The 14,434-nt window shown below is 38.1% G+C and overlaps 2 protein-coding genes across 7 annotated transcripts; one reads left to right on the top strand and one right to left on the bottom strand.

The window, feature by feature from the left end:
- Window positions 1-130: 130 nt before the first annotated feature.
- Window positions 131-6,425, bottom strand: LOC113105420 (FH1/FH2 domain-containing protein 1). The gene is made up of 9 exons (XM_026266477.1): window positions 4,939-6,425; window positions 3,656-3,796; window positions 3,395-3,577; window positions 2,279-2,398; window positions 2,037-2,198; window positions 1,604-1,833; window positions 1,217-1,427; window positions 724-844; window positions 131-628 (listed from the first exon to the last, which is right to left on the bottom strand). Exons 1-9 carry the CDS (start codon window positions 5,422-5,424, stop codon window positions 600-602), a joined length of 1,683 nt encoding a protein of 560 aa, XP_026122262.1. The 5' UTR covers window positions 5,425-6,425; the 3' UTR covers window positions 131-599.
- Window positions 6,426-7,905: 1,480 nt separating this feature from the next.
- LOC113105467 (uncharacterized) lies at window positions 7,906-11,681 on the top strand. Of its 6 annotated transcripts, none has more exons than XM_026266546.1 (7): window positions 7,910-8,294; window positions 8,982-9,072; window positions 9,140-9,202; window positions 9,937-10,011; window positions 10,084-10,154; window positions 10,245-10,416; window positions 10,579-11,681. In XM_026266546.1, the coding sequence occupies exons 2-7, from the start codon at window positions 9,010-9,012 to the stop codon at window positions 10,789-10,791; spliced, it is 657 nt and encodes a 218-aa protein (XP_026122331.1). In that variant the 5' UTR covers window positions 7,910-8,294; window positions 8,982-9,009; the 3' UTR covers window positions 10,792-11,681. The 6 variants fall into 6 exon arrangements, with proteins under 6 accessions (XP_026122328.1, XP_026122329.1, XP_026122333.1 ...); XM_026266545.1 differs by having other exon boundaries at window positions 7,912-8,294; window positions 8,976-9,072; XM_026266543.1 differs by having other exon boundaries at window positions 7,906-8,294; window positions 8,976-9,202.
- The last annotated feature ends 2,753 nt before the right edge of the window (window positions 11,682-14,434 follow it).

A 14,434-nucleotide genomic window follows, 5' to 3' on the forward strand; every position in this document is an offset into this window, starting at 1 on the left:
GTTATTAGCTATGGTGCTTTGAGATTTTACCGTTTACCGCCATGCTTCTAAAAACATCAAAAAATATAAACTAAACTAAACTAAGAAGGTTACTGAAAATATATTTGAAATTGTTTATTTCATGCGAATCACAATATTATCAATAAACATAATTTATTTGAAATTCTAAATCACTACAGGAAATTATGGCAAGAAGAATGCTAAACTGTTGACAGTTTATTGTAGTTTATACAACGGTACCGTTAATGTTATATATAAAACACAAAGTAAGCAAGTCAAGCATTGGGATGTGGTCACAATATATGGGGTAAGTTGTCACACTGGAAACTTAAACGTTTTTCTCAGCAAACATTAAGGATTGAAATAATGAAACAAAACAATTAATGAACAGCAACGATATAACATGCAAAATCTCTGCTTTTGACTCAAAACCCAAAAGTTACCAATATTTGTGACAGCTGCTAACTTACCAATAATTCTTAAAAAAAAAAAAAGAAAGAAAAAAAAAAAATTATTTCAAGTTTTTCTTCCATAATCAAAGTTAACAAGCTAACGTGTCAACAATGAGCTACACTCTTTGCTGAGATAAGGACTGGAGATCACCACTTCAGCTTTCGGGAGGGACAACCTGCAACAAATCAATCATTGATATTTGAGAATATTTTCCAATTTTATTTGAACACAACCAAATGATGTACAGTAGTAACATTTAGAAGAGACTACCTTTCTTGTCGCTCGTCTTGCTGCGTTGTCGTGGAAGAGTGAAGTCAAGGTGGAAAGACGACGTCGACGGTGTTTCAGGAGTCTTCAAAACCTCTTCCAGTTTCACCTGCTCCTGATTCTCCTGCGGCGAAAGAAAGCAACCCAGCATTACATCTACCTTCTTAATTAAAATGGTCAAATTTGGTGAAAATGGGATGTAAATGGTAGGCTACATCTGGTTCTCTTTGCTTTCTCCAAAATATGAACACTTTTCAGTTTAGAACTTGTACATTTGGTGGATAAAGGATTATTTAAAAAGCCAACCCAATGCCTAAACCTCTACCTTACTAACAATTAATAAGTTGGGGCATTATTGAGGCAAAACTCCTAGTTAATTTGGTTTATAGTGAGAATTGGACCTTAAAAGAAAGTGTGACCAAATGTGCATTCACTTTTAAATAAATGAAGCTAGGGTGTAAATAAAAAGAGTTTGTGAGCAGTGGCTGTGACGTACGTGAGCTGGGCTCTGTTGGAGTCTGGGTCTGAGTTTCGGTGTGTTTTGGCTGTTCTTCTTCTCCTTCTCTCTCTCCCTCTGTTGAAGCACAGCACTGCGAGTGGCTCTGTACTCCAGAGCGAAGTCACTGACGGTCTTACAAAACACCTCCGCACTCGTTTCTCTCACCATGCTGCGCGAATAACCCAAGAACAGCAGGAACGAGTGGAATCTGAACGCAAGGAAAAAGAAAACAAACTGAGCACATTTCATGACCTTTGATATGTAAAGTGTTACACTTATTGGTAACTGCAAGTGTGGTCAGATGAAATAGTATTAAATAAATTAACTATAACCACTCAATTATTTTGAGGAACTTGATTCAATGCTGAAACTGCTTGATTTAACCTGTTGATGACTCTGCGGTGAACGGCTCGGAGCACCTTCAGTCTCTCCTCACAGTCCTTCAGAAACTGTGTGAGCCTCTGATGGAGCGCCGCCTCTTCTCCACCTTCCTCTTTCCTTCCTCCACCTTTCTTCTTCTTCCCATCCTTCTCAAGTAGTCGGAGTTGATCCCAGGATGCTTTGCAAAGCGATTCGAGCTGCGAGACATTCGTCTGCACTTGTGTGTAGTCACACTAGCCGCCAGCGAGTGAATGTTTATCAGAGACAGGAAGAGACGGATAAAGACAAGACAAGTTCAAAATAAAAGCATGATACAGATTAACCGGACATCATCCCAAACATCTGGACGTCTGACGCGGAGACTACCTGTTTTTCTGAGAGTGTTGTATTTTTTCATGTGGGTTTTGCACAAAGTACTAAACACATAGCCTCATACCTTGCTGGCTTTAGTGACCGCAGTGATGTCGGAGTAGAGATCAGAGGATTGTGGGTAAAGCTGGAGCAGTAACACACAAACGTGATGAAGCAGAGGCTGGCGGCCGTGTGTGTCTCTCACCTGAGAGAGCTTGCCCAGGTAACTCAACTCAAAGCCCTTGGCCTGTGAAGACACACACCATCATGCATCACATGGGACGTGTGTGTGTGTGACCGCACACATCTTCACACACTCATCCTCACCTTACAGCCGTTCAGAAAGTTACCGACGGCCAGCACAGTCGCAAGTATGCAGCGAAACGTCTGATTGGCCGCCAGCTGCTCCATGGCAAGCTTCAGGTGGAAGAGCGGCTCAGCGATTTCCTGTTGGGATGCGAAGGAAGAGCTCATTACAAACACTTCTAATGACCAGACATGACAGAAAACAGCAGCTCAGATCATTCGCCATCAGTTCATTGCTTTATCTTAGTTCATTATTTTTTTTTTTTTATAATATGAATTAAAACCAGTTTTCCAGCACAGATTTGACTCATACAGTTGAGTTCATGAAAATATGGTGGTGATTTTTTTGTTAATTTGTATAATGTGATTTTAATGGAAAACCCTGTCAGTAAAAGATGTGCATGAATGAGATCATACGAATTCATGAAAAAATTAACCACAATAAAAAATAAAAATATGTATATATATATATATATATAATAGTGTTGGATTTTCTTTGAAACGATTATCTAACAATTACATTTTTAAAATGTAAAATTAATTTAATTAATTATTATAACGTGATTTTATTGGAAAACCCAACTGTGAGTAAAAGATGAGTACACATGAGATACGAGTTCATACCAATTTGCCACAATAAAAAAAAAAAATAAAATAAAATAAAAAAATAGTGCTGGTTTTACTTTGAAATTATTATCTATATTATTATCTACTGATATAGTATTTTCTTGTAAAACTTACTTTGAAAAAGAGTATGAATTGCAAAAACATAAATTAGGTTTGCAAAGAGAGTGTTTTGGATAGTTTTTTTTTTTTTTTTTTTGGAACTGGAACAATGATAGCAAACACACCCTTTGACCCTTTGATGTTTACATGACAACAATGTACCAAAAACTGATTTTTGAAAGGTTTCGCAGATGACAATGTTGTCAAAACAATCCCTGATCTAATTTCTGTACATTTTCATGTTACGTTTAAAAAAAAGTTATGAGAATAATGTTATGTTTGGTATGATCATGCGATATAACAACGATATATCTATAGAATAGCACCAAAGTGTATTATTATATTGTTGCGAGGAAATCAGTTTCAGCATTGCTGAGAGCTTGCACTGATAAAAGCAATGTAAGTCCTCACTCTCTCCAGTGTGTCGTGGTCCAGAGAGAAGGCCCAGAGCTGCAGTCTGACGCTCAGATGAGGAACGCTGCCCAGGATCAGGAGACACTGCTCTGCGGGGCCCAGAGGAGAGCGCGGGGCCCGAGCCTTCGCCTCCTTGATCAGATTCAGCTCCTCTTCAGTGGGAACCAGCATCTGTAACCTCTGGACACAGTAACGTCAGTCAACACTCACTGCTGCTGTCACATGTGTTAGTGAAGGGTTGCAGACTGCACAGCTCACCTGGAGGTCTTCTCTGTCCAGTACGGTGTTGTCCATGCTGTGTATGGCAGGAGGAAGCAGGTGAGCCGGAGGAAGACTGCTCAGCGCGATAGTGATGATGTTACTGCGCTTCACACACAGAACACACACACACGGCTGCTTCTGCACAGAGAGAGAGAGATGGAGACATTCATCTGTCAGAGCTGCTTGTTTCCTGCTTTATAAAGTATACTGGTTTATAAAAGTCCATTTCAGACACGTACAGTCCATTTTATTTAATTTGTTTTACTTTAAATGTCATAATCGTGACATAAGCAGCAGTTCTGACGTTAAAGTCGAAATTATGTCATACTTAATCAAAATTATGAGAAGTCATAATTTCTCATAATTCACTTTTCCTGTCATAATTATGGCCAGGACTCTATGGGAGTATAGATGTTATGTCAAATTGGACTATCCTGGTAAAACAAAGGAGACTCCACGAATCAATAAAGTACAATTTTGACTTTTGATGTCATAATTATGATTTTGTCATGATTTCGAGTTCTAAAGTCGTAGTCAGAGATGGACAGTAGTGAAGTATCTGTATCTGAGTGTTTTTCTTTGGAAAACTTTACTTCACTTCATTCCAAAGCATAATGTCATACTTTTTACTGCACTTCATTTCATAAATTAAAGTTGTTGTCGTTGTTTTACTTTTAATACTTAAGAACGCAAAAATATGTAGTACTTTCTTGAGTTACTTTTACTCGAGTACAAGTAAGAAAGTAATATATTTCCAATGCCATTAAGTAGCCTATTAAATGATATTTAATATGAAACGCAGTGCAGTAAAAAAGTACAATGTTATGATCTGAATTAAAGTTTTCTAAAGAAAAACACTCAAACACTTCACCTCTGCTCATAGTTCTGACTTTTCATCTCCTAATCACAACTATGTCATAATTTTGACTTTTAAATTCATCATTTTTACTTTTTTATCATGACTTTTCATCTTGTATTTCATAATTTAGACTTTTAAAATCTTAACTATTAAAGTAATTTTTTTGCTTTTCTATTTCATAATTATGATTTTGTCATAGCTTTGAATGTTTTTGTCTAATAATCCCAACTTTTAAAGTCATAAGTATAACTTGCCAAAGCACGAGTTCTATTTTTGGGGTTTTTGTACCATTGTGTTGTCAGCAACAGTTCTGATCATTGATGAAAATCATGATTCTCTGATGTACGTAATCTTTACTGACACATAAGGAGGAAACAGGAATATTTTATTGGGATGTTCATGTGGTCCATTGAAGCCTCACCTGTCGTGCCCCCATCAGACTGCAGAGGGCGCTGCTGCTGGTGCGCTTGCTCTCAAACAGGTATTCCAGTCTGTTGGTGTCCAGCTGAACTGGTTCCAGACCGGCCCAGATGGACTGGAGCCCGAAGCGGCCCACTCTCGGCAGAGACGGCAGACTCAGCAGCGCGCTCCAGTGGAGCCTCAGAGTACGACAACCTGAAGGAGACTCGCTCGCTGCAGAGAGGGGCGGGGCTAACGGGGGAGGGGGCGGGGCGAGGGGTGTGGCTGCAGTCTGATTGACCGATGTTTGGGAGGAGTCTTCATCAGTGCTGTCCAGCTCCAGATCCTCATCATCCCACAGGTCGGAGAAGTCGAGGGCGTTGAGGCGGAGCAGAGGGGCGTGTTTTACAAGAGAGGACCAGGAGGAGTCGAGAAGAGAAGATTCGGCTTCTTTCATTGGATATTCTTGGAGATTTACTCTTGAGGCACTTGAGGAAAGTAAATGCATGTGCAAAAAGATGCTTGCGTGGTGAACCTTGCTCTTTCTCTTCTCCAAATAAACACAGTGAGTTTAACAGAAATGGTTTACCTCAATAAAAACGATCAGTGTCCACTCGCAGTTGCATCATGAAGAACATGCAACTCCTCCACCGCTTTGCTGTAGCACGATTTCCAGAAAGTGACCAAAAAGCATGCATTCACAGGACCATCAAGAGCGTGCAGAAGAATACGGTGGTGTTTCTAATGGTGCCGCTCCTCTGAGAATCTCCTCTGCAGCTTCAGGTGTAAGATTGAGCTGAACTTCTTCAGCGTCTGTGTGATGATGGCTCACACCGAAGAGCTTGTCTACGTGTGAAGAGCACCAGAGGATGTCAGATGTGCTCGGTTGAGGTTTGCATCCTTCAGAGCCGATCATGCAGTGCTTCAGAAGCTGTCCAGTGAATGAAGTCCTTCTGTGAGAGAGACGTGACTCTCGGTCTGCGTCCCAGACGTTATGAGGGGTCTTCTAGACAGAAAAGAGTGTGTGTGTTTGGGTGTTTATTAAAAGGGTGCGCCCTTTCCCTTCATTTCCTTATCCCCTGTTTATATCACTGCTTATGTCCACACAGCTCCACTATCTCTCTGTCTCCACCCTTGCGCTCTCTTTCAGTCTCTCCCGTGCTTTCCCAGGTTATAACGGCATCCCTCTGTATTCCCTTGAGAGTCAGATCACACTGGGACTGGGATTGCATATGGTTTTTGATCATACAGTCTAAGTTGTTGAAGCACGATGCTCAAGGATCGAAACAATCCTCTTAGTATTAAAGTTCAGTTTAATGATGCTTTAAATCATGTGCATGTTCATCTGCTGGACCGTAAACTGCTGGAAGTGTCCCACAGATGCACACTGGAAGTTGCGTGCTATCTGCTTTTCCTAAAAGTCAACTAAATGAACTAAAAGCACTGAAGAGCTGAACTCAAGCAGCTTTAGGAACTGAACCTGGTTGTGCCGAACTAATGCATAGCACTTTTCCAGTTCTGCTCTTGTAAACACACCCAGAAGTCTTTGCAGTTTGATTTCATGCTATTTTTGAGACAACATGGCTCTTTTATGTATTTGTTTGTGCAGTAGATTCAGTGACTTTCCAACAACCATTTGGACTGACGTAGTGAAAATAAAGATCTTTTATCTGCAACCTGAAATATAATGAAAGCTAAACTGAAACATAAAAAACGACAATAACAAAATCACCAAAACTAATAAATGAAAACCAAACATATAAAATATGAGCTGATTCAAAATATGAATAAACACTGTAACAGTTGATAAATAATAATAATATAAACGAGCGGAGGGGATTTCTTGTGTTAATCGCTGGGCTGTTAGACTAATAACGTCTCATGAGGATCTGTCTCCAGAAGCTGTTTGTGTTTGTTTGTAACACACTGATTGCTATCACAGGCTGGATGTTGTCCATAATAGTGTTTAATGACGTTTAATTAGCTCGAGAGGGAAATCCCAGACTTCTGTCAGACGGGAATGACCTCTGATTAGAATCAGCCAGACGCTGTTCATTATGAAGGACTTCAAACCAGTCAACTAGTTTTAAACATGGGTCTCTCTCTCTCTCTTTCTTTTTAAAATAATCATAATTCCTATTTTCAGTGAGGCTATTTAATATTCATTAGACTCCTGTTGATTCTTACATGATTCCTGGTTGATCCCAATAGGATAAGTTACAAATTATGACACAAATCCAATATTCAATAGTCAATATTCTCAATTCCTGGGTAAAAATAATGGAAAATATTACCTAAATGTTTGTTATTGCATTTTTCTCAGTGAGCTCAACACCTTCTAAAATAGATTTAGGGTTTGTCACAGATGGAGAATCATAACAAATATGACGCTTGACAGGCTGACGAAGTGTTAACTTCCCTAAACTTATGTGGAAACTGTAAATAGACATGAATTGTTCGTAAGTAAGTCTAAATGAAGGAGGTGGGAGGAGAGAAGCTGTGAGTAACAAATATTCCAAGAGAGAAGAGCTTCTGGATGAAATCTGGATAATTTGAGGGGGCTTTTAGAAATATTATAATGCATGTTAATGCTGCTCTGAACCGTTTTTATGCTTTAATTATTCAATGCCACAAGAACAAGAGGAATTATACATATGATCGAATTATCATTAGGTGTCAGAGAGAGAGAGAGAGAGAGATAATGTTTGAGAGATTTAGATTTAATTTAAAGTAATTCATTAAATGTGAAAAACTTGGACTACATTGAGACCACTTCTTCTTACATATGTTTATTTTGCTAGGGAAATTCCATCTGTGCTCTTAACCATTCAAATTTATGTTTTCTGTATAAAACAAAGGACATCAAATATACAAAATTGTATCATACACTCCATTTTTCTGTTCAAAATTCAAAATCCTTCAGACATGATCTTAAATAATAATAATAAAAAAAAAAACAGAATGGCCTATATGAAATATTAAGCTTAAATCTTTCCCAAAGATGGTTAGGAGGACACATTCTTTGACGTATCTTGTTAGACGGATCTGAGCCTTGTATTTCCAGTGATGGAGCTGAAGATGTCATCCTCCAGGCTACATTCGATTGGTCCTTCGAAACGCCATACGTCTCGCCGCGGGAGCGCGCACGCCCTGGAAGGTTATCTATGGCAGGCGCGCTCCCGCGGACTGCACCGTTATGATTCTAGGAGCGAGCGACACCGAAACTATGCCAAGCGTTCCCGGGACACCGAGCTCCTCCGCCTTCAACGATCCGTCCTGATTTCTGAATACATTACTGAAAACAAAGTCTACGAACGAACAGTCAGATGATATCTCTGGAAGCAAAATATTGAGATGATGTTTTATCTTCCAGACAAGGTAAGTCGCGAGAGCGCGCTTTAAGAAGTTCGCAAACGGCCGCGCTCGTCGCGTGCTCACTCCACGCGCAACTCTGAGTTTGTTGATCGTTTCGCGTGTTTAAAAAGACTTTAAATGACTGACAGCAACCCAATGTTTCAGCTATGAAGCGGACATGTTGCGAAATATAATGTAAAGTATTCGCGAAATAAAAATGCGTGCGAAATATCTGCGCGCTTCGAGCGAACAAAATACGTGCGACTCTATTACGCAATGAGCGCGCGGGGCAGATGCGCGTGGGACTGAGCCGAGATCAGCGCTTGCTTTCCTTGTAATATATATATATATATATATAATTGGAAAGGAATTGTACAAATAAAAGTATTGAAAAGTTGCGCACCTTTTTTTTTACATGCCATATTTTTGTACCGTGCTTGTATCACTGTCAATTGCAGTTTCTGGAGTGAATCACGCATTTATTTGTACACACACACACACACACACACACACATACACTTTGAAGCGATGCAACCATTTTTTACTTGTCACGTCATCACTGTCAGTGCAGCGCTTCACAATTGTTATTTTAATGTCCATTTTATAAGTCTGACAGACAATAAAGCTCAACTTGCACTTTATTGTCGTTTGATCATGGTTTCCCGCTGGCTCTGCATGTGTAGGTCTTTATTCTTCCCTCTCCTGGTGTAGGTGTGAGGTGTGAGTGAGTCAGGGAGAGATGGAGGTGATCAGAAGAACACACTCGGACTCTAACGGTCTGTTCTCGGACCATGACTGTCAGGTATGAAGCTGTGATTGAAGCTATGAGTGTCATTACTGGAGCTGCACATGTTCTCCTCTCTCTGCAGGACACGGGGGCTTGTGGACGGACCACTGGAGTGTGTTTGTGTGAACATCAGCTCCCACAGGACGTGAGTCTGCATGGTGCAGATATGTATGATAGTATTCAACATTTGGGATCAGTAAAGAAATGAATACTGTATAGGTATTTTTAATGTTACTAAAGATTTCTATTGTAAATAAATACCGTTTTTTTTTTTTTTTTTTTTTTTTTTTTTACTTTTGTACAATACTGAAATAATAAAAAATATAATAATAATAAAATGTTGAGCAGCAAATCATCACATCTGGATGATTTCTGAAGGATCATGTGATTGGAGTCATGATGCTGAAAAACATAGTTTTGAACACAGAAATAAATTGCTTTTTATTATATTCACATATTAAATTATTATTTAAAAATACTGTATTTTTCATTAAATAAATTCAGTTTATACAGTGTCTTTTATTTCAAGTGATGACAAATGATGACAATATAATCAATCAAAATGAACAAAAGATCAATTATATAAATAAAAATATGCAGACTTATACACACAATAAAAACAAAACAAGTAGAACAGAAAAATAGTGGAGAAAGCTAGTGACTGTAAACTTTTAAAATATTTAAAATGTATATAATAATAAACAGTAATGATAAAAAAAAAGAATGAATACCTAAGATTTTGGACTCTATCAGTCCTTTTATATAAATGTATGGGATTTTCACCATTTCATCATCTGGTTTGTCTTTGCCTGAGCAAGATCTACACATGGATCACAGTACAGGGATTAGTTTGTGAATCCATCTCTCTGTCATCATCAGGACTCCAGTGTGAAGTGTGTTCAGTGCGGTAACAGAGCCATGATCACCAGATACTCAGAGGGTTACGGCACAGAGGTGAGTGTGTGTGTGTCTGTGTGTGTGTGTGTGTGTGTGTGTGTGTGTTCATACGTGTGACTCATGTTTCAGGAGGAGTGTGTCCAGCCTCATCTTCAGGGAGACAGCGATGCAGACGCAGACATCGAGGACACGGACAGCAGGTGTGTGACTGACACACACACACACACACACACTCACGCACAACACCGCGTCCACTTCTTCAGCTTCTTTCTGCTTTGTGATTCGTTCAGGCTCCAGATTGTGGGCTCCCTCCAACGAATCAGCTCCCGGAAGAGAAAGCGTCAGCGAATCACACGGCAGGACACAACAGAGAGCGAAGACGATGGTGGGCGGAGCCACAGGACGCACCGCTGGAGTCTACGACTCAGTCCTCATCGCACACATAACAGGACCATCCTGGAGGTGAATCCTGTCGCCTCATGGCATCTGACCAGACAAACTAATATTATATATAGTGTAAAGGGCACATGTCTAGTTAAACCAGTGTTTTGAACCGCATTATGGAAGCAGACAGATTTCAGTATTGACTGGATTCCTCTGTGTTTGATGGTGTCTGTCTTGAAGGAGAGTGTTTCTCAGGTGCGTCCGCTGGTAATCTGTCGCTGTGCTGCTCGAGAGACCGTCCCGGACCACAAACCCCACGGTGGACGATGGCTCCTGACACTGTTCCCCGTTCCTCTTTCTCTCTCTGTGTCCTGTTATCTGCTCATCGTCCCTCTCTCCGTGTCCATTATCATCGTTCTCGTGTCTGTCCTCCTGCCGCTCACAGATACTTGACATTGCCTTGAGCATCACTGCTTAACCCTCTTCACAGTGTAGATCGATTCATTTCTTTTAGTTGTGTCTATGTTTACTGTGAAAGACCCTTTTATACAGTGTCATCTATAGAAACCACATGAAGAAAAAAGCTTTGGTAAATCATTATGAGATAAAAAGTCGAAATTGTGACACATCATGTCATAAGGAGATAAAAACACATAATTGTGACACACTGAGTCATAATTATGAGATAAAATCAGAAGTGTGACACCAAGTCATAATTATATAAAACGCCAAAAATATGACATACTTATAAACTATAACTTATTACATACATAATTTATAGTTTTGAGATAAAAAACAAAATGTCAAACACAGAGTCTATCATGAGATACAAAATGTCAAATAATGACAAAAATCACATCATACCAAGTCATTATGAGATAAAGAGTCACAATTATAATTGTTCACATTTATGAGATAATATATAAAACAATTAAATTATGAGATAAATATAAAAAATTATCATAATCAAGAAATATTTAAAATAATGACAAAAATCATGACAAACTAAATCATTTTGAGATAAAAGTCAAAATTATGATATAATAGGTCACATGTACAGTATGAGATAAGTCAAACCTATGACAAAAATCTTAAATCATAAAATAAGCCTTTATTTCTTTTAAAATAATAGCTTAGTATGGCATATTTATAACTTTTTATGTCATAATTATGACATTATCTTATATGGTGTAAATGGGCTCCTGTAGCTGTTGGACACCAAAGACATTTGAAAGCACAAGGTGATCAGGAGTGTAAAACTGCACTGATACTGTATTTATGTGAGGGAATACTGTGTCAAAAAGATGTTTCCACATTTAACTGTGTTTAACAAAGATATATATATATATATATATATATATATATATATATATATATGAACTAAGGCCTCTCTTCACAAGGACAAATGACTGCAGTTGTGTTCAGTTACATTTCACATTGAAATGATGTCATTGGCTGTTCATAACAAAGGCACGAGAGTTCAGTTTGATTGGCTTAGCTGCTAAGCTAGTTAAACACACTATAGGCTTATATTTTTGTAAAATAGGAAATATTTAAATAATTATGTACTTGTTTCTTTGAAATGTGGAGCAGTTTCTCCCTTACAGAAGAGTGACAGAGTAAGAGTTGCAGTTTCAAACTCACTCAAGCAAGGAACGTATTCCCAAATTGATATTTAAGTATATTATTGAAGTATAATTAAGTATTGTAACACCCCTGCTCGTGCTACTTGAAACATTGTTGTTTTATGATTAATCAGATTTCAATATAAATGCATTTCTCTCTGCAGTTTTTAAAGTCAACATGAAATGCATTCTCAATCTGTTTTACTCCTCAAAGCAGGACTTGATCTCATTCATCAGAGTTTGATGTGAGGAGTTTAGTGCATCTGAAGAGGTTTTTTGACCTGGAGCGTGGAAGGTCATGTTCACCCTCATCTGCTATTATTGCTATGACCTTTAGTTCATTGTGAAGTCATTTAATGCTGGTTAAAGATTTCAGAAAGCAGTTGAATAACTCTTCGACAGCCTTGATGTCAAGTGTAAAAGAAAGTCATTTCAGGGATGAAGAAAATTCAATGAAAGATTAAAAGCATGGACAATAAGACGAGGAACATGAGGAAAGTGTCTTTTATGTTGATTGAACATCAGTAAGAACAGCTCAGAACCACATCATCATGAAGTGAATTGCTCCTCGTGTCTGTTGAACCTCTACACTATCATCAGAAGTAGAGCTGTTATCTAAGTCTCTATGCTGTGTGTGTGTGTGTGTGTGTGTGTGTGTGTGTGTGTGTGGGAGAGAAGCACATCAGGGCCAAAGGCCCACTGTCACATGTGGGCTGAATCTATGCAGGCATCAATCTTCTTACAAACTCTTTTTGGTGTAAATAATCTCGTGAGAGTTTTCTTTGCTCTTGCTTGCGTCTTTAATCTGTTCCTGTCTCTTCATCGTGTCGCTCATGATCTGTTCTCTGTGGAAAGGGCTGTTGTTTGTCTCACACTGGCTCACTGTAAAGACCACTGCAGTATTTCAGTCAGTGACTCATTTGAACCGTCTCCAGATGCAATATTCACTGACAGACGCACAAGTGTGACTCAGGTCAGATGAGTGCAGACAAAGCTTTCCTGTAATCCATCATCATTAGTTCATTAGCCGAGTGTGAACAATCACAATTTACCCAATTTATCAGCTGCATGTTTATGAGTGATTTTAACATTCTGCGTCTGTTCCTCGTTCCAGCCTATTTTAGATTTCACATTTCTTCATATTTGCTTAATGCTTCTCTTCCTTTTTATTTGATGTATTTTTCCCCCGGTGAAAATTATATTGTAAAAGGAGACTGTAAAGTTGTAAACTGAATTAAAATTAAAAAATTAAAATTATAGTTTGACAAAAACGTCTGTGTCTCATTGTCTTTAAAAAAACAAACAAAAAAACAATTATTTAATAATTTTGCATGTCATAGTTCAACATAAAACTGAAATAAACAAGAAATTATATCTTGCTTATGAGAAAACGAAACTGACATTTTTTGCATTGTCATTAAAATAATATATAGCAAATAATTAGTATTTTAAAATCTTATATAAATGTTTATTTATATAATATTTATTTACGTATTGGTTGATTTCATCACATAGTCACAGTCATTATGAGCTTGATGAATCAAAATAATAATAATAATAATAAAAAATAATACTAATAAATAATTAAATAAATTAATTAATCCTCTAAATACTTATAAATTTCTTCAATGGATGCCATTTAACCATCTAGGTGAAGTTAAAGTGTGCTTCCAATATTCAAATACTTTTTGCATTAATTAGTCCTGCATTGATAGAGTCTTTGCATGAGCATGTTCTCTCTGTCTCTCTCTCTGTGGCCTCTTGGCATCTCCGGCAGGTTTCCAGTCCAAGGCCACCAGTGACAGACAGACTCCTCTGTTTGTAGCTCTTAAAGCGCCGCAGTTTTCCATCTGCTGTCTCGCGCATTCACGCTTCCCAAAATGGACAGACAAAAGACACAGAGAAGGCTACTGTACACATGAGCTGGACTATATTTGCATGTAGAAGATCATAGACACGCTATATTATAACAGTTTAATTACTTTAACTTCCTTATATGATCTCAAAATGACAATGTTTGTGAATATTCAAACAGTAGCTAACAGAACTGACAACAAATTGAAAAAGAACCAGATCATTTTGTCAAGTCACCTTACTGTATATAGTGTTTTTAACTATACAGATTGTGTCAAAGCAACTGTACGTCATTAATTAGGAAAATAATTGTGTGTCATTAATGCAGATGTACTATAATTAACACTTCTGTTTTCAGAACTTAGCAGTAAGATAATAACAGAACTTAGCAGTAAGATAATAACTTGTTATCAAGTTTTTTTTTATTTTTTTTTTCTATATCTACAATGCTTTCTTTTAGTTTTTCAAATTGGTATGTTTTGCCGGGCCGCAGAGAGCTGAGGATCATCAGCATAACAGTGAAAGCTAACACCATGTTTCCTGATGATATCTCCCAAGGGTAACATATAAAGCATGAAGAGTAGCGGCCCTAGTACTGAGCCTTGAGGTACACTCAA

This window comes from Carassius auratus, chromosome 7 (assembly GCF_003368295.1).
Source record: "Carassius auratus strain Wakin chromosome 7, ASM336829v1, whole genome shotgun sequence".
NCBI classification, from domain to species: domain Eukaryota; kingdom Metazoa; phylum Chordata; class Actinopteri; order Cypriniformes; family Cyprinidae; genus Carassius; species Carassius auratus.

Excerpts from the sequence above, each read along its gene's own strand:
- LOC113105420 (XM_026266477.1), bottom strand. The coding sequence starts at position 5,424 with ATGCATTTACTTTCCTCAAGTGCCTCAAGAGTAAATCTCCAAGAATAT. Across the intron at positions 2,199-2,278 it reads ACTTTCTGAACGGCTGTAAG|GCCAAGGGCTTTGAGTTGAG; the intron begins GTGAGGATGAGT and ends GTGTCTTCACAG. Across the intron at positions 1,834-2,036 it reads CGGTCACTAAAGCCAGCAAG|TGTGACTACACACAAGTGCA; the intron begins GTATGAGGCTAT and ends GCTGGCGGCTAG.
- LOC113105467 (XM_026266543.1), top strand. The coding sequence starts at position 9,062 with ATGACTGTCAGGTATGAAGCTGTGATTGAAGCTATGAGTGTCATTACT. Across the intron at positions 10,012-10,083 it reads CAGAGGGTTACGGCACAGAG|GAGGAGTGTGTCCAGCCTCA; the intron begins GTGAGTGTGTGT and ends CTCATGTTTCAG. Across the intron at positions 10,417-10,578 it reads ATAACAGGACCATCCTGGAG|GAGAGTGTTTCTCAGGTGCG; the intron begins GTGAATCCTGTC and ends TCTGTCTTGAAG.